The 27,042-nt window shown below is 46.5% G+C and overlaps 1 protein-coding gene and 1 pseudogene across 8 annotated transcripts in view; both read right to left on the reverse strand.

The window, feature by feature from the left end:
* Nucleotides 1-27,042, reverse strand: part of Klc (kinesin light chain) — a 181,506-nt gene that overhangs the window by 77,550 nt on the left and 76,914 nt on the right. For all 8 annotated transcript variants that reach the window (XM_075865941.1, XM_075865937.1, XM_075865940.1 and 5 more), the window contains exons 3-5: nt 25,598-25,853; nt 14,839-15,157; nt 10,751-11,024 (exon numbers count right to left, since the gene is read on the reverse strand). In XM_075865941.1, coding sequence (XP_075722056.1) covers nt 10,751-11,024; nt 14,839-15,157; nt 25,598-25,853 — 849 coding nt within the window. The remainder of the gene's footprint in view (nt 1-10,750; nt 11,025-14,838; nt 15,158-25,597; nt 25,854-27,042) is intronic.
* Nucleotides 15,166-18,917, reverse strand: LOC142765122 (uncharacterized; annotated as a pseudogene).

The raw sequence follows: 27,042 nt of genomic DNA on the forward strand, positions 1-27,042 counted from the left end.
GCCACTCTGAGGGAATACGGTGGCGTAGCTGATGGTCGCCTCGAAAACAGGAGGGCGTTCGATGTATCCTGCAATAGCGCGCGAGCTGGGTGGTCGACATGGGACAGCACCTTGGTGGCATACGTGACACTTGTAAACTGACGTCGCCGTTCTAGTGACCACCGGTCTGTCTCAACATACAGGCTGGCTGTCGGGCTGGTTCGGAAAGCACCGCTGGCCAGCCGGAGCCCAAGGTGGTGCACTGGGTCAAGCATCTTCAATGCAGATCTTGAAGCTGACTCGTAAACTACCGAGCCGTAATCGATGCGCGATAGCACAACACTGTTGAGAAGGTTGAGTAGACAGTCACGGTCTGTGCCCCATGACTGATGCGAGAGAATCTTGAGCAGGTTTAAGGCTTTCAGGCACTTAAGTCGTAGCTGTTTGATATGTGTAACAAAGCTGAGCTTTTCATCAACCACAACACCTAGAAGTTTGTGATCTTCTTTGGTAGTTATGGTTTGTCCATTAATTGAAATGTTGGGGGGTGGCCTTATGCCACGTAGTTTTGAGAAGAGTACGCAAACAGTCTTGTCACAGTTAAACTTAAACCCATTTTTGTCTGCCCAGATTGACAGCTTGTTTACTGCCAACTGAATCTGACGTTCACACGTGGCTATGTTGCATGATTTGAAGCTGATCTGAATGTCATCCACATATACAGAGTAGGAGATTGTTTTAGGCAGTATGGTGTTTATGGAGTTCATTTTTACGATGAATAGTGTGCAGCTAAGAACACCGCCCTGTGGTACGCCATTCTCTTGCGTAAACCACTTCGATAAGGCATTACCAACACGAACCACAAATGTACGGTCAGAAAGGTAGCTTTCAATAGTATTCAGCATATTTCCTGACACTCCAAAAGATCGCAGGTCACGGAGAATGCCATAACGCCATGTCGTGTCGTAAGCCTTTTCCAAGTCAAAAAATACAGATAGGCAGTGTTGTTTATGAATGAAGGCATCTCTGACATAGGATTTAAATGCTACCAGTTGGTCAGTTGTCGACCGGCCAGACCTGAATCCAGCTTGATGACGATCAAGGAGGCCCTTGTATTCAAGGTAATACATAAGGCGGCGATTCACCATTTTTTCGAACACCTTGCCCAAACAGCTGGTCAGCGCTATTGGCCTGTAACTAGCAGCAAGTGTGGCTTCTTTTCCTTGTTTAAGAATGGGTATGATAACTGCCTTTTTCCAGGTCATGGGCAGACGTCCAGAGGACCATACATTGTTGAAAAGAATGAGGATGACGTCAAGCGTTTCTTCGTGTAGGTGTTTCAGCATGCCGTAAGTAATCCTGTCCGAGCCCGCTGCTGAGCTGCCGCACTTTGCCAGTGCTGCCTTTAGTTCACCTATAGTAAAGGGGGCATTGTACCCTCCTGCCGATGGCCTGTCATCACGAATAGGTTTACGTTCCTCGGCAAGTTTGTATCGCCTAAAGGAGTCTGTATAATGTGAAGAGCTGAAAATATACTCGAAGTGTTGGCCTAAGGCATCTGCCTGGTGTTCCAGTGTATCACCAGCAACACTAACAAGGGGCAACGGATGAGTGCTGTACCCTTGGAGTGCTCTTACTCTGTTATACACCTTATGCGTGTCAGTGTAAGAGTTCACCGATGAGAGGAAGGATTGCCAGCTCTGTCGTTTAGATTCTCGTCGGACACATCTACCGTTTGCTTTTGCACGCTTAAAATTCACCAAGTTTTCGACTGTAGGATACCTGCGGAATTTCGACCATGCTTTGTTTTGATTGTCACGAGCATTTTTGCACTCAGAGTTCCACCAAGGTCGTCTTTTGTTCCGTGTATTGTTAGATGTATGTGGGATAGATTGCTCTGCGGCCTGTATAATGTGCAGTGTGACCAACGCTTCAGATTCATCGATGCCTAGGGTTTCAATTGATGAGCGCGATAGTTTTGAGAGTTTTCGGAATTTCGGCCAGTTCGCACCCTGTTCTCGAAACCTGGTTACATTCACAGTCATTGTACTCGTATTTTCTTTGTATTTTACACAAACAGGAAAATGATCACTTCCATAGAGGTTATGAATTACAGCCCACTCAGTGGTTGCCAAGAGTGAAGGAGATCCGATAGCTAGATCTATTGCTGTGTATGAGTTGTGCGCTGCATTAAAATATGTTGGCTCTTTTTTGTTAAATATACAGGAGCCGGAGGACAACAGAAAGTTTTCAATTAAGGAGCCTCGAGAATCTGTTCTTCTACATCCCCATAAAGGGTGGTGCACGTTAAAATCTCCGACCAACAGAAATGGATGCGGAAGCTGATCGATGAGTGCTTCAAATTCTTTAGTAGAAAGTTGGTAGTCTGGAGGGATGTATAGTGAACACACTGTTGTTACTCGTCCAAAAATTAGAGTTCGTATTGCCACTGCTTCTAAGCCGGTAACCAGAGTGAGGCTTTGAGACGGAACTGCTTTTTGCACCACGATAGCGACACCACCAGATGAATGTGTAGTGCCCTGTCTGTCCTTTCGATATACCACATATCTTTTCAAAAAGCTAGTGTGTGTAGGTTTTAGGTGTGTTTCCTGTAAGCAAAGTATGTTTGGTTGGTGTTGTGCAAATATTTCATAGATGTCGTCTAAGTTTTTAAGTAAGCCTCGGCAGTTCCATTGGATGATATTTTCGGAAGCCATTTTTATGAATGAGGAAAAGAGCGTGACTTATTCATACTTCGCTGCCTCTATTAGGAGGCTTCACTGGCGGGTGTCTTTTCCCTCTGAGGCGATCTATGGAGCCCCGCCTCTTTTGGGGGGATTCCGTCAGCATCTTAGACGCTGAGGATCCTGGTGTCACTTCCATTGCCTCCGGTAGACCGGAAGAAGCTAGTGGAGGTTTGTCAGAAGAGACAGGTGTCTCAGTTGTCTTTGTGGTCCCTGGGGTCTGATGAAGTTCGACCTCCGGGACGTGAAAGGTTGGCGCAGCCTGTGGCTGCTTGGTGGGGGGCAAAGATGTGCACGCATCAGCAAAGCTGTATTGCGTGCCCACCGTCACTAGACGCCGCCCGGCCCCCCGGCGCGCTGCGTCAGCGTACGTCCTTCCGGAGAAGAGCGACACCTTCTTCCGGGCTTCAGAGAATGTGATGTTTTCCATTACTTTTGTCTGGATAATTTCCTTTTCCTTTTTGAAAATTTCACATGTCCGCGAGTACGCTGCGTGCGGCCCGTGACAGTTAGGGCACTCTGTTTGCGTGGAAGTACAGCTCTCTGTTGGGTGCTCATGATCACCACATTTTGCACATGTTTGTTTTCCGCGACAGGTATTCGACCCATGTCCATATTTCTGGCATTTGTAGCACCTTCTAGGGTTGGGTATGTAGGGGCGGACTTTGCAGTGAAGGAACGCAGCTTTCACGGATTCTGGCAGGGTGGAACGGTTGAATGTTAGTACTATATGAGGCGTCACCACTTCTTCATTGTTTCGCCTGATGGTTATCCGACGAATGGCTATTACGCCTTGCTCTCGAAAGCCTTCAAGAAGGTCAGCTTCAGTTTCTCGCATCAGATCACGTTGTGAAATGACGCCTTGAACAGTGTTAAGGCTGCGATGGGGGGTGATAGACACGTCCAGGTGGGCGAACTGCTTCTGTTTAAGGAGAGTGTCTGCATGCTGTTTCTGGCTTACTTCAACAAGAAGATCACCGGATGACAGTTTCTTTGCGTCGTACTTTTTGCCTATTAGGCTAGCAAGGGTTTTAGCTATCAGGAAAACCGACAGTCCTGAAACTGAGACGTTATCTGCCAGAGAGTGTATGACTAAGTAGCGTGGGAAGTGGTCACAATTGCTTCCGGTTCGTTTGGAGCTTTCATCGGTGCGGTTCCTTTTCAGGGACCGATCATTGTAAGGAGGGAAAGTTTTTGCCATGTGATGCATTTCATGTTCGGCGGCGATGGTGACCACCCACCACCGAGCCCAACAGGGGGACGCTACAAGGTAGAACACTTGAAGGCGCCAGTCATACATCGCCGCTATAACCAGATATAACTACCCAAGGTTGGGTAACTACACAAGGTTAACCCTTGCCGCCAGGAAATTTGGAAGTAAACAGAAGAGAGTAGAAGACAGGACAGATAAATAGTGAGAGATAAAGGCGAAGATGTAGGGAGAGAGAGAGACAGGAAAAGGCGACTGCCGATTTCCCCTGGGTGGGTCAGCTCAGGGGTGCCGTCTACGTGAAGCCGGGGCCAAAGGGGTGTGTTGCCTCTGCCGGGGGGCCTTAAAGGTCCAATCACGCAGCATTGGCTCAACCCCCAGGATCCCCTTTTCCCCGGACACGGCAAAGCCACGCACGGCTAGGCGTGGGAGGGAGCCGAAACTCCCCCGTTAGCTCGGGTGGTGGTGTCGCTACACACCAAACGCCTACTTGCGCAGGCGCCCCTGCGGGTGCAGTAGCGTTGGTGGAGCGGAGCTGTAGTTTGTATGCTTCGTGCCTTTTGTTGTGTAGCGCGAAGTTGTAGAGCTCTTAAGAGCATAGATGAGCATTGTTAAGGTAGATTTTAGAATAAATCCAAAAGCAATTATTGAAATGCTCATGTTTGAAAATCACTTGATACAAGATTTTTAGCGCAAAACTTACGCAAGTTCTGTTAGGTGCTCATGACATGTATCGCATCTGGCAGTATTTTATTGCGTGTTGTTCTTTGCAAACATTTATGTTCAGATGCGTGTTTAGTGGTGCTTAAGTTATAGAAATATGGCCTTTGGTTAAGTGTGTGTGTTAGTATGCTAGTGCTCTTTGGATGAGAGTATGATGTCGTGCTAGGGCACACAGCAAAGTCCTGTGCGTTCCTTAAAGACATGGGCTGGCATGAGGCTACATTCAGTTAACGAGTGTGCTTGTATATGAGGGTGATTCCCTTTTGTTATTTTAGTGAGTGCTCAGAGTTCAAGTGATCACTTGAGAAAAGCATTACGTTTTACTGAACGTTGAAGATAGAAACACCTTCCACGAATTCGTAAAAACGCAGTTTGATCTGTTGTGAGAGTTGTCGTTGGCGTCAGGGTGTCCTTCAATAGGTACACTCGACTACGCCTTGAAAGTATGTAATTAGAGAATGAAGAGTGTGCACAGATACCTTGTGTATAGGGTCTGGCAGCATTCCTGAGAAACTATTGTGATTAGTTGTGGTTTATGAAGTTAGTCATGAAGTTAGCAGATGTAAGTTACATCTTAGTAGTGCAGATGGCAGGAAAAAGCTAGTTTAGAAAGAGGGTGATTATGGTTATATGGGGGGGCCTAATTGTATTTGCCTTTGTGTGCTTTTCTCGCATGGCAAATCGTTCCGTCTTTGGTAAGCATCTTCACATCCATAATTGTTGTAACTTTGGCGGCACGAAATTCTGTCAAAATTTTAGAGAAGAATTTGTTTGTGTTTTTTGAGAAGCCTGGAGAGTTTTAAGCGAGTCCAATACGCTTGACTGCAGCATGGTATTGTGTTGTGTGGTTCGTTTTACTATTGTCAATCATTGTGAGGTGGTTTGGGAGTTGATTAGAAGTTCGCAGCTGGAGGGTCCAAGCCAGGCCATCGTCCTCGTCACCAGCCATTCTCTTCGTGCCCAGCGATTGGGAGCGCTGGCCAGCCGAGATTTTCTGAGCGGCGGAGGAGCTGTAACGTTTGGCCCGGCAATTTGTCTTGGCAGACGCTATTGTGCGTAAGCCGGTCTGCTTGGGAGGCTTTCAACCCCATCGGCGCCCAGCCTCCAAGACGCTGTCCGGTAGACGTTCCAGGAAGCAGTCGGGTCTCAACGGAAGCTCCACAAAACAAGCGTTTTGTTGAGCGGGCTCGAACAGCGGGGGAACGGCGCCACTGTGGCGAGCCTCATTAAGACAACCTCCTGACTCGGCATTTGTCATTTACACGAGGCCATCTCAACGCACCGACAGCCCGGAAGCGTAGGAACGCGTCGAAGAAGCCATTCACCGGGTTCGAGCGTTGGACTGCCTGAAGCTGAAAACAGCATAGACCGCTGCTGACGTTCGGTTTCGCAGCCATCTCCCCGGAGAAGCTCAACTTTCCCTCTCCGGACTTTACCTCCTCGCCCTGCGGTGCCTTCAAGGCGTGGGCCGGGTGCGACTCTGTGTGGTGCGTTCTTGTTACCTTTGGACCGTTTCGCCTAGCCGGGTGGTGCAATATCTGCACCCTTTCTGGTGGTGGACCACAAGGACTTCGTTCCCTGCTTTGTGGCAAGAGTGATCACCGCCTCCTTCGGACGGCGGTGACGGTGGGCTATAAAAGCCGAAGCATCTTTGTAAATAGGGCGAAATTTCGTACGAAATCATGAGCTGAACCTCTGTTGTACATAACCACGGATTTTCTCAATCCCTGTACAGTCCTTTTCTTTCTTCAATAATGTAAATAAACCCTCTTTAAATGCGTCCCCTCACTGGCAAAGATCGACTATGCGAACGATGGCGGGGAGCCGGCTACCCTAAAGAGAAACTCGTCGTACCTGTCATCAACTTCCTACCCTTAACAATAATAAGAATGTATGGGCACCTCGCCGATCCAAATGAGTTTGCTGGAAAGTCGGCAGACCGCTGACTTCGTTCGTTGCAACCGATCAGCGGCGCTCAGAGACGTTTGTTGTAGGTGCGATTTTGTGCTATTGAATAAATGTATATTTCCGCGGTCACGCGGATATTGTTTGTTTTAAGTGGGGCCGTTACTTTCCACCGACCCAAACGACTTACCTTTACAACGGTGGGTCCCTGAACTTGTTTGTCACGAGAAAAAACAAATGCACAAGTGAACACCAATAAATGCACGTTTACTTTAAAAAAGTCAGTTTCTTTTTTCTTTTTTTTTTTATGCGTGCAGCACAAACATTGCAGCACGAAGGGCCCCAGTTCATCTACATTCCTGTGGTGCGATTCGGCTCTTTGGTCACAACAGCCTGCTTTTTGCCTTCCAGTTGCGGAAGAATATCCACTTTCTTGCTTGGCGAAAACAGCTTCCGCTTCTTTGTCGCAAGCAAAGATGAACTCATTTGTAGTCGCATTGCACCGCGAATGCCGACTTCCTTTGCAGATGTGATAAGTAATAACCGAAAAGAGATGAAGACAACTGACAAACAAGGCCTCCTAAAGCACATGTAGAAGTGACAAAAGAAGACAAATCCAAAGTGTCGCAGCGATCATCGCCTCTTCTGAAGAAAATAAAGAGCTAAAAAAGAAAATTCGTCGCGTTTCGTTTTCTGCTCCCTTGCTGCCTCAGGTTTTCCGCGCCCATGCTTCCTGCTCCACAACTCCCACTCTGCCTCGCTGACCTTGCCCTCCAGTGTTGCCCTTGCCCCTCGACTCTGGGCTTGTACCTCTGGACCTGCAACACCGGCGTTTGAACAGAAGGAAAAAAAAAACACTCCTTTGTGTTTTTTTTTTCTTCCCCTCTGCATTGTCGCGCGTTTTCCAAGAAGCAACATGTCCGTTCTATTTGTCGTCTACTAGCGTACCAGTCCGGTAGTCCCGACAAATTTCAGAACACGAGTTTGTAGTACTGAGGTGTTAATATAACGCAGAACTAAATTAACGCTCGTCATTCTGAAAAGTTCGGTATTCTGAAGTACGTAAGAGTGAAATAACTTTACATTGAAACTATTACCAGTCGGCACGGGATTTTTTAATAGTTTTTTAAGTAGGGTTCGTTCTACCGAGATTTCACTGTATTACGATCACACTGTTAGCAAGCAACACTGCAGCGGCAGCAGGAAATTTGTTTCAATTTCATTGGCTATACAGGTCGGGAGCATGCCTTCAAAACTGCGTGTGCTCTATGATCACGTCTATAGTGATCGCGGTCTTAACGATAGTGGACGTGGCACTCAGTAGCTTCGTTTGGGTTCAGGCAATGCCCATACAATGTCACAAAACTCAAATATAGTGCAAGCTGCTGAAGACGAAGAGCTTCAGCCACGGCCTGCATGCTGGCATAAAATTCAGCTGCTACACTATGATAGACGAACTATCGGTTTTGGGCTAAGTTTCCATTGGAAAAATTATCGTCACGTGCATGTGGTGGTGATAGTGACGGTGATTTGCAATAAATAATAAGTTCAGAGCATGCCTCGGCTTAAGACACAGGAGTGTTGAGCCGAGGTCACATAATGAATAATGTCACAAATATCAATAGTGCACTGATCTAATGTAAATTAAGAAACAGATTTATGTACTTGTTCACCAACAAAATGAAAAGGCAGTGATGCAATTTATCCTCAAATACTGAAAAACACAACTTTATTGTTATCTAGATTCAATTATCCGGCATTCAGTTAATACGGACTTTTTTCCCAGTCCCATGCAATTCAAATTAACGAGTTTTCACTGTTGTTTCGAAATGCTCCTTCGCATTGCCACAGAGGGCTATCGTGTACGAGAGCCAGAATTTTTCTGCACTTTGGCCAAACGAAAGAAAAGGCTCTGTGGTGGCTACTTTAGAAGATAGTTCCTGTGGTCCTGTGTTTATTTTTGCGTTGGTGGCGATAACACACATCAGATGCATGTTTGTTCTAGCTGGTACTAACAATTGGTGCATAATTATGTGGAATTTGCGGCAGGTACTATCAGCGCCAAATGAAACCCGAACAGCGCCAAGCCTTCGTGATGCTATAGTGGGCGCCGTCCACTTATCACCTTGGAAAGGCACGCATACATGTGCAGAGCTGCTGAACAGTATGCGCGCACCTGTCAATGGTAATACCGTAATTACTCGAATCTAACGCGCACCTTTTTTCTTGTTAAGCGAGTTCATAAATCGCATGCGTGTTAGAATCGAGTACGAAAAAAAAATGAATACTGTTATTCTATTGCCATCAGAATTTTCAAAATGGTCGCCCCTACGCGCGTGTGCTGAGGAGTTCGTCATCTTGTAGTGCATTAGCATCGACGGCATGAAAGGGCCGACTTCAAAAACTCGAGTGCACCACGATGCCTCTTTTAAAAGGGAAGTCATCGCTTGTGCAGAAACGGACGGAAATCGGGCCGCATCGCGGTCGTTCGGAGTTTTTGAAACGTGCGTGCGGGACTGGCGGAAACAAAAGCAGAAGATTGTCGACAGCAAAGCTTCACGCAAAGGCTTCTGTGGACCACAGAAGGGTCGGTTTCCGCAAATTTAGGAGCTGCTCGGCGAGTATGTGCTTGAGCAGCAAGCGGCACCGCGGCCCGTGACGACAGGACTGCTCCAAGTGCGGGCTATGCAGTTAGCCTTAGAAAAAAGGTCTAATGCGGAGCCAGTTTAAAGCGAGCAGGTGCTGGCTAACTAACTTTATGAAGAGAAAAGGCTTTTCCCTCCGCATCACAGTTTTCACAGGTTCGTCCTAAACTTGCGGCACAACGGTTACCTGCTTGGGCAAATCGGGAATGCCAATCATGCGCCTCTTTACTTCTATATGCCTGGCACCGCAACCATCGAGAAGAAGAGGGTGAAGCAAGTTCGCGTGCTGACGTTGGTCCACGGTAAAACTAGTGACGGCAATGCTCTGTTACACGTCAGAAGGGCACAAGCTTCCCCATGTACCTCATATTTAAATGGAAGACGCTCCCGAAAGAAGTAGTTTTTTCGAGTGGTGTGATCATGCGGGCCGGCGAGAAAAATGGGTGCGCGTTGATATCGATATCTTAATTTTTTTTTTCGTCGTGGAAATCGGGTGCGCGTTACAATCGAAGGCGCGGTAGGATCGAGTAAATACGGTAACTTGACAGTGTGCACTATACCACCGCGAAGGCTTGCCGCAGCTTGGCTTTTATTTGATGCTGACGGTACATATTGTGAGCGCAGTCGCCGACTCATCTTCATCAATTGCACATGTCATCATCATTTGTATTATCTGTACATACCATCATCAGTGTGTGCCAGCTCGAGCTCGTCTCGAATAAAGCTCTTCCTCGTAATATTAATGAAGTTTCATTGTACACAGTGAGGTGTGGCACACGAAAAAAAGCAATGTCAGCGTACGTCGTGATCTTGAGTGTACATCATGAAATGCAACTCCTGACCCTGTTAACTTTTGCTGTGATTCCTGTGCACACTAACATTGCTATGCTAATATGTAATTTTAACCCATTACAACATGTGGTGACAACATGTGGCAATACCGTACAGCAAAAAGTGCACGTGATCCTGATATCACTCCCACTTTATGTCCGTAATCAGCTGGTGTTCTGCCCCCTAAAGTGAGGAAGGACGAGGGAACCTGAGTATGAAGGGAGGGCATCGTCCAACTTTAAAATTTTCCTGGACTGCTGACAACAGATTTTGCTGTTCCGACAATGCATTGTTTCACCAAGCACAAGAGGTGATGCGGTATCCTTTTAAGGTTATAAACGAATTGAATATAGTGTTCTTAATGCAGTATGGGTGGCATAAATATGATATGATCCGAAAACACTAATTATATTGCACAGTCGAATGCTGCCCACGATTTTTCAGCGGTCATGCAACACAAGTGAATTCATCAGACTAGAAAGCTGGGAAAGTAATTGCCTATTTGCAGCCACCGTTTCTTCTTGAAGATTTCACAATATTTCATGTGGAACTCACTTCTCATGTAAAAAAAGAAAGAAGAGAGAGTTGTCAAAGACTGAACTTTGCACGAAAGGCTTAGTGTAATAAATATAACAGTGTATAACGAAGCAAAATGACAATTTTAGCTGGTTCGTTACACCGTGGTTGTAGAAGAGTGGAGAAGCAGCACACACCTCCTCGTACTTTCCCTGGTTCTGACAGAGCAGGGCCAGGTTGTTGAGCTGCTTGGCGACATCAGGGTGGTCTCGGCCCAGCACTCGCTCGCGGATGTCCAGGGCCCGCTTGCAGAGGGGCTCGGCATCGCGGTACTTTCCCCGCTTGCCGTACAGCACGGCCAGGTTGTTGAGGGTGGCCGCCACAGCCGGGTGGCTCTCGCCCAGAGTTTTCTCCCGGATGGCTAGCGCGTCATTCAGCAGGGCAGCCGCCTCCTTGTACTTGTTCTGGTCCCTGTGGGCACATGCACTCAGCGACCTTAGATAGCTGCTCTATAAAAATGCGACCTCTCCTTCAGATACATCTTCCCGGAACTTGCAATACATTCTTCAAATAACAGTAAAACAAGCCAGTCAAATACAGCTGAATCACTTTATAAGAGACATCGATGTAAGAGACCGCTAGATATAAGAGACTAAAGAGTGCCTTTGTCAAAACGGGGGTTGCTCAGTGAATGAGAAAATTGTACTATGTTTACGAGAAACATCACGTATATAGTAGACTCTTAGTAAACAGAACCTTAGGGGACCAGAAAAATATGTTGCATTTAACAGGAATTCCGTTTACCGAGAGGTGAACATGGGTGCAGAATACAAGCCCGAAACCAAGCATAGCTGAGACAATAGTTTCGTTTAAGCAATGGTTCCGTTCAACAGATTTCCGTTTACTGAGAGTCTACTGTAATTGAACTACTATACAGTCGAATCATGCCACAACAAAGTTTCTGCCGCAATGATAAATTTTAGATTCTCCATCAGCCACACACAGAAAACAATGTAAAAATTGTTGTTGCAATTAATACTTTTTCTAGACACCTCCACTTCAACGAAGTTTTCGTGAGTACTACTACACAAGGAAAAGAAAAATCGCCATAAAATTCAGCTACCAATTTCGGCATTTCTTGTAGGCTCAAGACATCCAGAACATGCGGTAACTTTACTAGAGACACACTTTCTGCCACTGCACGCACAATCCGATAACTATTTCACCATTGAAATGCTTGGCAACAGATCGCCCCTCCGCCATGATGCTACTCATGGATTTGATGCAGATGCAAACCACACCAGAATGAGTGCCTCACGAACTCCTGCCATGTTTTTAACAGCGTGCCCAAAAAAAACTACCACTTGTCGTCATTAGCCTTGCAGTTGCGAATGAGATCCACAGCATTATGAAGGCGCATGTGAGGCTAGTGCACACCTAGTCCAAGCATAACTACGGACATTCTGCCGCAACCCCTGCAAAAACCAATGCCGCCTTGTCAATGTGATCATGGGCGAACATGAAAGTACGCATGCATCCAACACACACCCGCTCAACCCAATACTTCATGTTGCAATGCTGCGGACAAGACCGCTTTCATGCGAACAAAGATAGCAACGACACAGTTCTGAAGGCACGCGCACAGCCAGTGCAGCGTGCACAAACTGGAAATGGAACAACCACTTACCGAAACCACTGTGCAGGAAACCACGGCCGCTATCGTAGCGTTTATCGATAGTGAATATGCCCTGAACATGAGCAGCTAACATACCCATAGATTGCGGGTAATAAAGCTGTAACACACCACAAAGTGTTATGGTTTTTTTTGTCATTCACTATGGCTATGGTAGCGCGTAGCTTCAGCACTTTCAGTGGCACTTTTCAGTTGGCCTTTAATAAAGCTTTGGCAAGCTCGTTCTTGGCGCCGCGCACTCTGCATGCTCCAAGATTGTCTGAATATTGTATTTTCTCGTGTACAACACGCCCCTGCACATAACTACCTCCCCCTATCGACTGAAAACGGCGGAAGAAAGAAAAAAAAAGTACCCTTCTATATACGCAAGACCTTTTTTTTTTTTGCATTACTGTGAAGGCGTGCCATGAAGCCAACTTGCACACCAAAATTCTTGTATCACCCACATGACTTCAACTCCCAATTTTCTGTGTATTTTGATCATGCTTTATGAAAGAAAATGCGTTCATCGGTGTGCGGCTAGGTACGTTAGATTTCAATGCATGCACTTTCTGAGTTAGATTTCAATGCATGCGCTTGTTGGGACCAAAGGATGAGTCAGAATCATTAGATCTTCCCGAATTTTGTGGTCTATAGATAAAATTTCACTCTAAAAAAATTACGCGAAAGCGAATTCCTCTGCGCATGCCCTCAATTTTGTTGCAGCAGGAATTGACTTTAGCAGATTATGGGAAATAAAAATCACTCTGTCCTCTATTGTCAATCTGCTCGGCCGTTTTTAGGTGCAAAGAAAGTGTGGTCAAGCTAAATTCGGTGTGCAGCATGACCACCCCTACAGCGCATGCACGTCCCTCCCCGTCCCTCATCTCCTAAAATCAACTTCCCTCTTTCCTCTAGGCATCCCTCCCAGCATCATTTACACCCCGCTTGTGCATGTACGCCTCCTCCCCCTTCTCTCTCTTTTGCTACGCTCCCTCCTCTCATCTCGCAACACTGATGCAAGCAGCGTTTAATAGCCAGTTTCTTGATTAAAAAAACCCGACTGCTTGCGCTGCACAAGCGTTCACTGGCCACCTCAAATATAGGCACTGGATCTTGACCTCCAACTTAGCGCCAGTGGGAGAATTCCCCTGTGCGTTGTCAAACAATAGAAATCCGCAGTGTGCACGTTAAATAAAAACGGACTGCGGGCCTCTGTGTACAATCAGAGTCCTCTGTTTCTCATTGCCCGATAGGAGCGATGGGCATGTTCCAGTAGGAAACACTGGTCCATGACAGTGCTTTACACCTCCCCAGGTTTCCCTCCTGCGCGACGCCGCAATCTGCACCAGAGTGAACGTCACCAGTGTAAGCGTTAGCACCCGCTCTTTCACATCTACACATAGTTCCTTTTAGCGGGAGATGGTGTACTTTTGTTTCCTTCCTGTAATTCACTATACCAGTTCAAAGTACCGCGAACCAACTAGTCCAATCAACGCTTGTGGATTCCATAAAAGGGACAAGAACTGGTCATCCCTGGCACATGCCTCTTGCAAAGATGTTCAACTGTTCACAGCATAAACAGAAGCTGAAGACACCAAAACAATATGTTCTATTTAACAGGAGCTTCGCTTACTGAGAGATGAACAGGGGTGCAGAATACAAGTGTGAAATCAGTCATGCTGCAGTTGTTCCATTTAAGCAGCAGTTCCATTTGACAGATTTTCGTATACTGAGAGTCTGCTGTATATGCTGTAAAAGCCCGCACATAAGATGAGACTTTCTTTCTTCTGAATTTCGCCAAGGGAAAACCTGCTCATATTGTAAGCGGATTCCAATGTTTTTGGCCCAAAATCTGTACTTTCGATAGTGTTGTTGTCCATTCCTATCATCATTGAGAGTCATGGTGGAGGAAGAGTCACTTCTACGTGGCTTCTGTAAGCTGCTTGTAGTTTCAACTGACACCTATTTAACCACACCAACTTCAAAACATGCTTCCAGGGGGCAGGGGGTTGCACTTACAGCTTACAGCTTCTCAGGCCTGCAGTGACATCATAAATGAATGGTCAGCACTAAAGCTTTTGACGTCAGCGTTCATACCGAGACCCGCAAACATACGGTGCTTTCATGTGTGCATAATTAAAGCACAGTCTACTGTGTGCTGTGGCAGCTAGTAACTCCTCGCTAATCTGAATGCACTTCATCAACAAGACACTAGAATACTGCTGTGACAATGCCTGATCCGTTCCACGTGCTATCAGAAATCTTTACAACTGATTGGTTATAATTACTTTATTTTTCCAGCACTGTGCTTTATGGCAGTGCCTAAACAATCAGGAAGATTTCTCAAAGCCTGGTAGCCTGTTGAGCAAACTGGGAGAGCTGGCAGGTATGAACATAGCATGTTGTTGACTTCTACGACTGCGCTGTGAGAGACCTGCTGCATCCGCAGCAGTTGTAGCAGTTGTAGCAGCAGTTGTAGGGAGAGACAGCATTGTTCCGATCCATTAAGTGTCGACTGTGTGAGTGTCTTTCAGATTGTGCATACACTGTCAATGACAATTTCAAGGGTGAAACAATCTTTTTGCATTAAATGAAGAAACTTGTGCTGACCTGTAGACAAGTGCCAGGATGTTGAGCATGGTGGCCACATCTGGATGGTCGTGTCCACTGGTCTTTTCCAGATCCTCGAGGGCTTGCTTGCACAAGGGCACGGCCACTTCATAGCGGCCCTGCGATGCGTACTGGATCACCAGGTTGTGCAGCGTCCTCAGCCGAGCAGGGATCTCATAGCCCGCCGAGCCTCCTCCCCCTGAGGTCCCCATGGGGCCCATGCCGACCCCTCCGCCCGGCGGGGACAAGGCATCCTGGTTGTTCTCCTCATCATCTGGGAAGCCCAGGTCGAGGGGCGGATCACCCTCGCGTTTCTCACCTGGGGCACAGAACCGTATAACCAGTGAGCACTTTCTCTTCACACATGTGAGCAAGTTACAGGATGATTCATTTTCAAATAAAAATATCACCCTTGATGATTGATAATATATCTATATTTACTACTTTTTATTTCGTGACGCTGTCAACTCCATCGGGAAATTTAACGGGAATGGGTTTAAAAGCATTGTAGAACATGCATGGCTCGTATATTTATTCCGAGAGCGCTTGCATCGGATGGAATTGAGAGAGTCAGGAAACGGGCGTGGCAGACAACAAACACACTTTATACTCCAAAAGATAAAAGGCAAAAAATCGTAAGCGAAAATAAAACCAACACTCATGGAGACAAAATTACCCTAATAACGGCACAAACTAGTCTGCAAACCAGTCTAAATCCATTCTTAGCCCTATCCACTGTGCCTCATCCAATATGCCGTCTCAAAGGATCGAACGATCTTACAGTTGACATCGGCTTCTCTCCAATGCCGTGTCGAGATTTGTCAAGTACGTCGTTGACTTTCCCCTCCACTCCCTACCATCTCCGTCGGTTGGTCCCCCCGAACGAGCCGCTCGTCGTAACATACTTCGTTGCCTTCTTCAAACAAAAACAAAAAACTTGCCCACAACCACACTTCGCCATCATCCCCGTAAAATAGTTCGGACAAATATTCAGCCTCGCTATCTAGGCTTAGCCTGGTCATGGACTCTATAGATGGCAAGTTCGCTCAGTTCACTGGTTTGGGCTGTTGCCCTCCTGCCACGAAGTGGGAGAGCTGCAAGTCGACGAGGAACTGCCGTGCAAGGGTGCGGCAAGTCCGGGCGGTCTCACTCGGAGCCTCCATGGTCAACAGCCACTGCCTGAGCCTCTCAACCCTCAGAACCGGGTGCCTATACTGCCTCCGTCATGGTAGTGACACTCGCTTCCCACGTCTTCACAGCTTGGCATCCCAACACACAGTGCCAGCTCATCCTCTGGGACTTTTCCTCATGACCCAGGTCCCGTACCACGAGCCTTTCTCCGAATAATCTCTTGCATTTACGTGGCTGGTGCGCGTGCTCTCTGGTGACTGTTCTTCTCCAGGGTGTCTAGCAAATTGCAGAATTCTATTTCCCTGACTTTTCCAGGTTTTCACTGACCATTTTAGCTGAAATTCCCTGACCTATACAACAGACACCATTTTGTGGAAATGGTCCGTGAAGCATATTAAAAGGGTACAGAAAATACATTTCATTGTAGAGTAAAACATTTATTGCAACTCCCTCATCCTCGAAATGTACTTCAATTAGGGTTTGAGAAAGTTTATTTCGTCTTGAAGAATAGAAGCTTCAAGTTGCGCTTCACTAAGCAGCCTTTGCTTTTTTTCTTTTAGCTCTTTAATCAGAGCTACTGCTCTCTTTTTCTTCTTCTCTAATTCAGTTGTTTCATCTTGCTCTCTCTTCTTTGTTTGCAGCTGCTCCCTGTAGACGCTGTAGGCACTGCGAACTGTCTTCACCATCCTGTCGGTAATGTCTACTTGAGCGATGCTACCTGCTGCCAAGACCGCATCATGCACTACTCTCTGTGCCACAAGAGAATATTCTTTCAAATTTTCAACAAGGCATTCCTTGTTGACAGAAAAGCCTCCCTCTACCACAGCATTGCCATGAGACAAGCACGAGAGAAGTTTCACAAAAAACTGCAGCTCCTTGTGATCCTGGGAACATATGTTTGTCCACAGAGTATCCAGCCTCTGTTTCTTCCTGTCAAAATTTGCCAGCTGTGCCCGTGTACTGCTTTCTGAGCACACCTTCACGTAGGAGCGATGAGCTCGCTCTACTTGCAAGCCGGTCATCCAGTGGTGCTCGGAAAGTACTTCAAGTGCCAGCGTAAGCCGCCTGGGACCAGCCTCCAAAGACAATGCACAGACAGGGTCCAAACAGCCTGCACCCACGGCCAACTTGTACTTAAGCGGCGATCTCTCCACCACTTTCTGTGCACAAGCCTTGACAAACGATACGCAGCCTTTTTTAAAATTCATTATTGCAAGCTGTGACAACTTCTTGTTCTTGCGGAGCTATTTTTTTGCCGAAAACCCAACGTCGAATGCGGCTACATTTACTGCATTTTCTGGTATGCTTAGGTCTATCTTCATCAACTTGGCGATCGTGTCGGCAGCATCGAGAACTTCCCGTTTTACAATTCTCGACAGCAGTGAACGCAGAATGCTCTCTAGTGCTGCTGACAGGAAAGGAACCATCGGTTTATCCGTTTGAAATTCACGCAAAAAGGGTTCCAATTCCTCAGCAATCGAAAGAGCAAAAGCTAGCTTTGCTTTTTACCTGATTAGACACAGCTTCTTCAACCACTTTGTAGCTTGAGCATGTTGGCCTCTTGTGTGCTTTTTCTTTACACTGCTGCACAAATACAATGAGGTGTGGTAGAATCTCCAGTGCCCTACAGATTACAGTACTGTTTTTTCGAGCACCCCGTGAGGCTGACGAAGTCAGCCCAACGTGCAGGACCGCATTTGAACAGGTTGTAGGCGCTTCGAAGAAATGATACCAAATCGCAGCCAGATGCAACGTGGCCAGCTTTATAAGCACCATTGATTGCATGAAGGCCACAGCTTCCTATGTCGAGGATATGGCTCTCATCTGACTCGCGAAGCTCTTCCTTCAGAGACCGCAAAAACTTAAAATTGACATTTGGCTCGTCCATAGACACTTGCAGGATTTTGGATCCTTTGATTTCCTCCAATGCTTGACAAAACGCTGACGCCAAGTCTTCAGCGCACGTATGACCCATGAAACAAGACGTCCGGTAGCGAGTCTTCACGCTGTCGTCAGCAGCATCCCAGTATCTAATGAGAACATCCATTTGCTGTTTCTGGGTGACCTTGTTCAGCGCCTCGTCGAAACAGACTACCAGGTAAGGCACATTGACGAGACTCGACAGCAACATATTGCGAAAGTACGGCGCAATGCCATGGCAAACGGTGTAGCCTACTTGGTCTTTACCCAGCTGAACTTTTGCAGCCACCTCAGAAGTGGGAAACATCAGTGGAAAAAGTGCCGCAGACGCTGCCGCAGAACAAAAGGATCCATGTGTCATTATGGTATTGAGACACCAAAATATTTCTGCTTTAGTCACGTTGTTCTTAAACAAAAAACCACCCACTGACACTTGCACCGGAGCTGTAGTCACTGCAACTTCAGTAGCAGCAGGCGCAGATCCAGCGCTACTGCTAGGCGAGGCGTCCGTCGGGCTTTTAAAAAATGACAATCGCTTTGGCTGGGAAGCACTTTTGAGAAAATTCAATGCAGCAATGTGCTTCTTGCTAGAGGCATGACTTTAAACAGCTATGTGACCCATGTTGCTCAGCAAAAACGTTTTTTGGCAAACTGTACACATGGCTTTGTGCGGATCATTTTCCACAGGCCTAATCCAACTTGCATAGTCGGAGACACTTGGGTTGGCCCAGTCCGCATTAAAGGAATACTTCTTGCCTCCTGATATCTTCGATGAAAAAATATTTTGCAGCGCTTGACACCGAAACTCAGCACTGATAAGCAGCGCGCGACACTGATGATCGCGTCTGAAATGCTGCAGGTCCGATGGATTTCTTTTCTCCAGAATATTCCTTCACAGAAATATACAGATATGTCCACTTCAAATCACAGAAGCACTTAGTCGAGGACAACATCGCACACCACAATTCGCGCTATGCAGGAACTCCGGGAAAACGTCCGCGAGAACGCAAAGCTCACAATTCACACATTTTCAGTCGTAGTAGAGCCTAGCCGCACTGTACAACAAAGGGACGTCGCCATGCTGGATTTATTGCGTGTGGATTGTCGTGGCTCGGCTCGATATGCTACGTTACCCTGCCTCCCCAGCCAGAACACACAAACTAATTTTAGTAGAGGTCAGTGCGTGCAAACGATGGCACAAAAATAGGTGACACCGAAAACCTGCCGTGTTCCACTTTCGATTACGTAATTCTGGCTCTTGTCGTCGTAAGAAAGCATAGCTTTCATTATTGGCTACCAAAATGCATCGCCTTCAAGATTCCCTACATAAAAAAAAGCAGAGTGAGCGTGGATTTTAGACACCTCCTATCGTCCTTCTATGGAAATTTCATTTCCCTGACTCTAGCATTTCGCCCAAAGCGAACGGCTGTGCGAGTCATTAGCAGTGTGGGCAGGCCCCAAGACAGTTTTCCCTGACTTTGTCTCGCTTGATTGACGAATTCCCTGACATTTCCAGGTTTTCCCGGTTTTCCCGGTTTTCCCGGTCGCCAGACACCCTGTTCTCCTTGTGCACCGTCGCCGCGCTTTCACGTTTGGCACGCACCTCGTGCCTCTCCTTTACTCGTGACAATGCACTCACGCAAGTATACAATAGCTAGAAATGGCTGTTTAAAACAATGTCAAAAAATATTAATAATAATAATAATAATAATATATTAGGGATAACTAACTTAAGTTACTAAGCAGGGCAATAGATATCACAATGACTTTAACTCAGTTCCATATTAGGCACTGGAAGAGGAAAAAAAAAAAAAACCAGCGATGCTATGAATGTGACAGCAACAAATTGTAACGGTATACGAAGTAAGGCTGGCAGTTATCTCCTTTAGTTGATTATGGGGGGTTAACGTCCCAAAACAACGATATGATTATGAGTGATTAAATCTGAGCCCACGGGCCAACAGCACTTTCCCCTACATCAAAAATGCAGCTGCCACAGCCAGAATTCGATCCTGTGAGCCATATCCTTTAAATCCAGTGTCGTGTAGCTCTACAACTATATGCTAGTATAATAGAATACGGCCCGCTCCAGTAAAATGTGTTGAGTTGACGCAGTCTCTTCACACTGAAACTTCAGCACATAGAAAGTTATATGAGCCCCGCGATACGAGCAGTCTGCTACTGCCTGCAGAGATAGCATGTGTGCCAGCGATTGTGAACACACCCTTATAGACAAAGTTCAAAATAGCTTCTGGAACACTATCCAACCCCCTTTCCTGCATCCTTTCATGCTCCTTGAAGCAGAATTCGATGGCAGGCTTTGCATAGAGGATGATATAGCCCGCGTCCTCCAAGCAACATAGATGGGCCTGCTCGTTTAACCTCTGCTTGAGCCACATATATCGCCTCCGCTTGTGAGCTTTTGCCCACGGGTAGAACATACAATGCGCAGGGGAATGTTATCAATACAGACTTTGCACCGAACACGATGGTGATACTGATTGCCAAAACCCGTCAAGAGTGCCCATATAACTGTTATAAGAATACAACAAACGCGAGTGCAACAGCCAAAATACAATTTGGAGCAATTTTTCGAGCAGCAAAATGTTACTTTTAGAGTACTAAATTCCAAATTTAGAGTAGGTTATGGGGAAAAAAGATGCATTTTTTATCATGAAATATGAAATTTGGAGCAGGTTTTTATTATAAAAGAAGGCTTACATTTTCAAAAATATATATAAAGCATTCGACATCACCTCAAACGTGCAGTGTGAACATAAGCACTACTCTTTCAATAAAATTACTATTTTGAACCACCCCGCTGAGCAAACAATGATAAAGTCCATATTAGCATTTACTGCACCTGTCAAATCATTTGACAGACTCTGAAAATTTAAATATAAATCTGCAAAGGTTGCGACCTCAAAATTTGGGATATTCGTGAAACCGAGGAGTAGGGGCGGTGAAAGAAAAACTGGGGCACAATTTAGCTTGTTTTTTTTACAGAAGCAGAAATATCAGACACTGCTTCAAATGATTGCCAGTAGCTTCTTTAGGCGTCAGTGATCATACCAGTACTCAGAATTGTGCCGCATACAAACAAATGAGTAACTGAGCAAAATGTGCAGAGTCTCCCACTAGCGCTAGCAGCATCTTCTAAATCTTCTAAATCGCGGGGCACTGGTGTACTGCGGCGCGTGGTGCAAGCAGCATTAGAACCAAAGCCAAGAAATTTTCTAACCAGTGTACCACCACCCCACTTCCCACCCCCTTTTTTTTCACCGTGGGGTATTATGCCACAGGCATGGTCCTCATTCGGGAGCACTTCTTCCCATGAGAACCAGCGCAGTTCTGCCGTGATAGCGTTTGGCTACGCTGGGATACGCTACCCTGCATATGGCACGCCGGATCAGACCCCTGGAAGCTCGAGGATGACCAACCTGATATCAGCGTTTGGATATGCTGAGATACGCCACCCTGTTTTCATTGTTCGGCAAGCTGGGACAAACTAACCACGGATGTCAACGTTGGAAAGTTGGACCGAAGGCCAGAGGACTCCTACGACACTGTTTGATGGCAGCCACGAATTGGTGCATCGTCTACTACTTTGGTTGGGTGACCGCCCAAGATTCTTCTCATTTCGCCAGACCTCTCTAGCACATAGATGTTAGGAGTGTTTTGTGTTTTTATTAGCTATAATTTAATATTCACGCACTTTAAACAATGAGATTCTTTTCAGAGTACGGTGAATATCAGTAGTAGAGCACCATGATGGATGAGATCGCGATGGAGCATTACCTTGAGCACGACCTCGTATAAATTTCTAGAGCCATGGTCATTTCGGCCAGGTTCGATAAAACAAAAAAAAAATGCCGCCATATCCACGAAGTGAATGATGATGAGTGGGCGAAGCTCCGGAGGTAAACCTGGTAAACCATGAATTCTCCGTACATTTTGCCCACTCGATTTTATTGCAACGCTCCCCCTAGCGTACGTCGCCGCACTATATCGAACGATGACACGCGCCATATGTGGCATCATTCTTATTTTATAACACCTCGCATCTTTCATAATCAACTACACGTACCGCCGTCTAGTTTATAACATCTTGCATCTTTTGGACGGACGGACGGACGGACGGATGGATGGATGGATGGATGGACGAACGGACGGATGGACGGATGGATATGGCTGTACCCTTTAGATCGGGCGGTGGCTAGCGTAATACTTAGAACTGAACGAGAGGTGGCTACATACAGGGGACGCACAGCCCACGCCTTAAGGAGCTTCGCTCCTAAAAAGTGATTCACGAGGTGATGCTGGCAGAGAATGTGACGGCCGAGAAAGCTGACGAGTTTTGGGAGCTCATTTGTGAGCAAAAACAGAAGGCCGAAGAGTGAGAGGCTAGAAGTCGTGAACAGTGGGAGGCCAAGGAGAGTCGACAAAGGAGAGAACATCCTCTCAGAATGAAAGAGCTTGATCGTAAAACTGAAGTGATTCAGTGGCAGCGAGCACAGTAGACTCGAACTCTGTAAATGAATGAGAACATCGTGTCTTTTCTCATTCATTTTGAAAAGGTCTGCGAAGATGTTGGTGTTAGGCGAGATTTTTGGTCGGAGAAGCTTGCCACGTTGCTTTCGTGCAAAGTCGCAAGCATTTTGGAGCGATAGGGTTAAACACGCTTTGTTCGACCAATATGCTCCCCTGAGTCCTGCCGACTGTGAAAGTCGAGAATAGAAGAACAGAACTAAAGCGCACAGCAAAGCACTAGAAATTGAGGCCCATCACAAAGCGCAGGACGCCGAGATGCATCAGAGAGAGTGAGATGAGGCGCGGCGTAAGGCGATGGAGGTAAAAGCGCGTGAAAATGGGGCTCACCGAAGAGCACTAGAAGTAGAAGCGCATTGAGAAGCGTGAAAAGATAAGGCATGCCGAAAAGCTATGGAGGCTGAGGCCCGTCGCGAAGCAAAAGACGCTAAAGTGTGCCAGAGAAAGCGGGACGCCGAGGAGAGTCGTGGGGTGCCTGATATTGAGGCCTGTCAGAATATACAAGACGCCTAAATGCGTAGACAGAGCCAGACGCTGAAGTGCATCGCGAGAAGCTAGGGGCCGAGGCCCATCGCATAGCTAAGAACACCGAGGTGCGTCATAAAGCGCTAGAGACGGAACCTCTTCGCTGAGCGCATGATCAGAATGAATCGCGTCAAAAAAGAACTTGACGACGAGTCATGTCGCAAAGCGCTGGAGGTTGACGCCTGTCGACAAAAGCTTGAGCAAGATGCGTGACATAAAGCGCTACAGAATAAAGCTCGTGAAAGAGAGCACGAGGCCGACTACGAAGGAAAGAGAACAAGGGCTATCCCCGACAGTGATAGACTCGCACCGATCGAAAGCTCTCTAGGCGCGTTTGTTGGTTTTAAAAACATCAGGAATCCCGTTCTGTCACAGGCTTAAATGGCTAGCAACGAGCCCGAGGAAAAGCTAGCTAACCAGTCTAGAGTTTTGGCAGTACTTGTCAGAAGCAGCACACTTGTGAGTAAGTGTGTCGAGACTGCTAGTATTGCAAAAAGTCCCGACAAAAAGAGACGTTAGCGTAAGCGTAACACGGTAAAGACGGCAGGTGCCAAGCGCACTAAATCTGCTGTTAAGTGCCGTGACGTCTTCATTTAAGAAACTAGGTTCACAGCTAAGTGTAGGATCGTGAAAAAGCCCTATAAGAAATGTTTAAAGCTCAGACTGTCACCAAGTTCAAGATTAGACGGGAAGCGCGTCGAGAAAACAGCATTTCAAAAAAATTTGAACGCCAGATTAATCGCCTGGTCTCACCTTTTTAACTGCTGCGTAGATGCAAGCAAGTGGGGAAATGTCGCGAATGCTTGAGCCGTAACTCAGACTGTTGTTCCCCACCGCGGCAAAAAGGTCACTGGTTCACAGGGAGGGGTAAACGCTGTAGTGCGTATGGCCCTTTCTTCGAGTTCAGCGGCTGTGGGTCAAAAGTCGTTGCTACTGAGTTCGGCGGACAGGTTGGTTCGTCGTCCCGTTGTCCAGACCGCAACCCACAAAAGCTGTGGAGTGCGCTGTGGAGAGTTTGTCAGAGTGCCGCCTTGCCAATACCAAGAGTGTATTTTGTGTTTAGTTTTGAGAATAATTTTTCTAATTTTGTCGCCCGCCGATGAGCAAGGAATGCGTCTAAATTTTGCAAGTTTTACTTTCGTTGTCATTGGAGAAGCAAACATTTATATGCTTGTTTGAATAATTTTGTTTTCATATTATTTCGAAAGTTTAATTCTAAGAAAAGGCTGAGTAAAAGCCACTGTGTAAAATACTGTGTTTCGTATTACGTGTTAGTATGAGCATCAGTGTAGGTTGACTTTTAACTTCGTTTTGTACAACGCTCGCAAGTTTAATTTTCAATCTTAATTTTTTTTTTTTTCAAGCGTGTTTTCTCTTGTTGTGAAGATCATTGGCTGCGCGCATTGAAGTGAGAGCTTGTCGGACGACTAACTTTGTTATGTTTAACAGTCTGACGCTTGCAAGCGACGCCAATGTGCGTGATTCAGAAGTGCTTGGTACACTAAATTGTAGTTTTGGCACCAAATTGAGCTATCCTCAGCAGCTTCAATCGTCCCAAATCTGCCTGGGTCACAATCGAGAATCGCTCGCGGGAAAAAAATTCTGTTTGGTTTCGCAGTGTCATGCACTTACACTAAGCTAAAGGTGTGTCCACATTGTGTATTTCTCCTGAGATACGTTGCTCGTGATGCCATTTTTACTAGCTCAGCTCTATCTCGAGGAAATATTTTCTTTTCTGCTGGTCTGGCGATTTGATCAGCATTTGGAGTGCGCTTGCTTTGGCCAAAGTGATTTGGCTTAGTGCTTGACTCCGTCGTTTCAGTGATGCTCTGTGGGGCTGTGAAAGTCACCAAGGGCGGAGAGAGCAGAACATTTACAATTCTCAACGGTCAACCAGCATCCCTCCTTCCGAGCCACTCAAAACTCCGGATACATTGTCTGGCGGGGAGGGGGGGGTGCTGCTGCTATGCCACAGGCATGGTCCTAGTTTGGGAGGGCTTCTTCCCACGAGAACCAGCGCAGTTCCGGCAAACTCCATAATATACTACCATAAGACCGTACCATCCCTGCTTTCCTGGTTGTTGACCTTTTGCAGGCAAACACACTGCAACACCATGAAAGCTTTTTCAAAAATTACTGTGGGATTGTCACACCTCACAATTGCCTGTTAGCCTTCGCATCATTAACCACACACTTTTCTTTAAGTGGAGCAGCAGAAGCACAACTGAAACGGAGAAAGGAGGAATGTTACAGTACTGACTTATGCTATTTGTGTACCGTATTTCCGTAACTTGCTAAAATGACGTGACACAATCGCGAGCACTCGCATTAAAATGTGTCGCACAAGCACTGCGTGCCGATCATGGCGCTACTTCAAGAAAGGTGTATGAAGAAACAGAACTGACAGACGTGTGATATATAATAGGAATGGTACGTCCACCACATCCTGTCAGAAACAGTATCGTCGCACACTCTAACACATGTATGATGCAAGCAGTGGTACCTTCTGGATGATTCAATACCATGGCAACTCCCCAAACTAAGTAAGGCGGAATAACGGCTCCCATAGAGGGGAGAGCATATGCGTTGTTGTTGATAAAAACGGAGGCAGCGTTGATACGAATGACCGACTCACCCTGAGACTTTTGCGAGTCATCACCCTGGGCGGCCGAGGAGGAGGCCACAGAGGTGGTGGAGGCGGACAGGTCATCGTACTTCTTGAGCGAGTTGACAAACTGCAGCTGCTTGTTGTCCTCCTCGAGCTGGGCCACCGCCTGCTCCGAGGCCTGCAGCTTCTGCTGCGTGTTGGCCAGCTCGTCACGCAGCCACGCATTCTCCTGGCACAGGCGGCGCACCTGGGCACGCAGCTTCTGCTTCTCCGCTTCCACCGCCTGCATGCATCCACACAACAGCATAGCAGATTGTTACGCCTAATAAATGGCTTTACTTAAAATGCCCAGACACCAAAACTAAAACCTCCGATGGTTGTGTTGGATTGTCCTATGTAAGTGGACCCTTCTGGCTGATTATTAAAGGTAAACATTGCCTTTAAATCATTCTAATCTGGCTCTGAAGGAAGTATGAGTACTTGCTCATCTCAGTTAACAGCACTTGACAATATTGCCACTGGCACGACGTAGACCGCATGTGACGTTCCACAAGAAAATCGGGTACTGTTACCTTTCCTGAAAATAGGTGGGGCACACACAACATACCACGGCTGGCACACGACGAGGGCTGTCGTTCCTCACACCTCTCGCCCAGTTGTCGGACTCGTCTCGAGGTGCTTTTGGTTGCTTATGCCAAGGATGCTTTTCTTTCTCTCAAAGGGACATGCTCCGCACAGGCTGAGTAATACCGAAGCATCCACATCGCTTCACTGTTTGGAACACCTGAGGCCCCATTTGAAAACTGTGCTGACAGAGCTGCAAAAACTTTAGTGCGTGTGGTCTTAGAAACTAGCACCTCTGGTTGAGGTGCTAGTTTCTCACAACTTTTGGAGGGTGTTTTGAAGTGATGCTAAAGTTGGTCACAATTAGAGATGCTCAAATTTATTACACGATGCATTTGCACATTTACAATTCCATTTCGACATTACCAAGCTCACAGCTACAAATTACAGCAAAAAAGTCACAAGCAAAAAAATTTGCCCCACAGTTGCTTTTTCACCCCCCCATCCCCCCGCCCCAATGTCAGAACACTTTACAAGCTTTTCACTGACCTGATATAGAAAAATATATTTGCTTTCATACAAACTGCACTAACACCTAGCGCCATTAGGTTCCGAGCACGGCAACCTAGGATCACCACAGAGTGTAGGTTGTCCACTAATTGTTCACTAACAAAAAAAAGCAAGTTGTGAAGGGTAGTACTATATAATAGACATGATATAGGAGCACAGTTTAGTACAGAAAAAGGCCACTTAACTACCTGCATGGTTAATGAAAATAAACAGAATCATAACCAAAGCACATCGAAATTGCACACGTGAACATGTTGGTTTGGTCTAAGTCAATGTGAGAAATTTACATTTGATATGTACACATGGGGCTATATATGCCAAGCACATCGATGATTGAT

The sequence above is a fragment of the Rhipicephalus microplus genome, chromosome 6 (assembly GCF_043290135.1).
Source record: "Rhipicephalus microplus isolate Deutch F79 chromosome 6, USDA_Rmic, whole genome shotgun sequence".
Taxonomy (NCBI): Eukaryota; Metazoa; Arthropoda; class Arachnida; order Ixodida; family Ixodidae; genus Rhipicephalus; species Rhipicephalus microplus.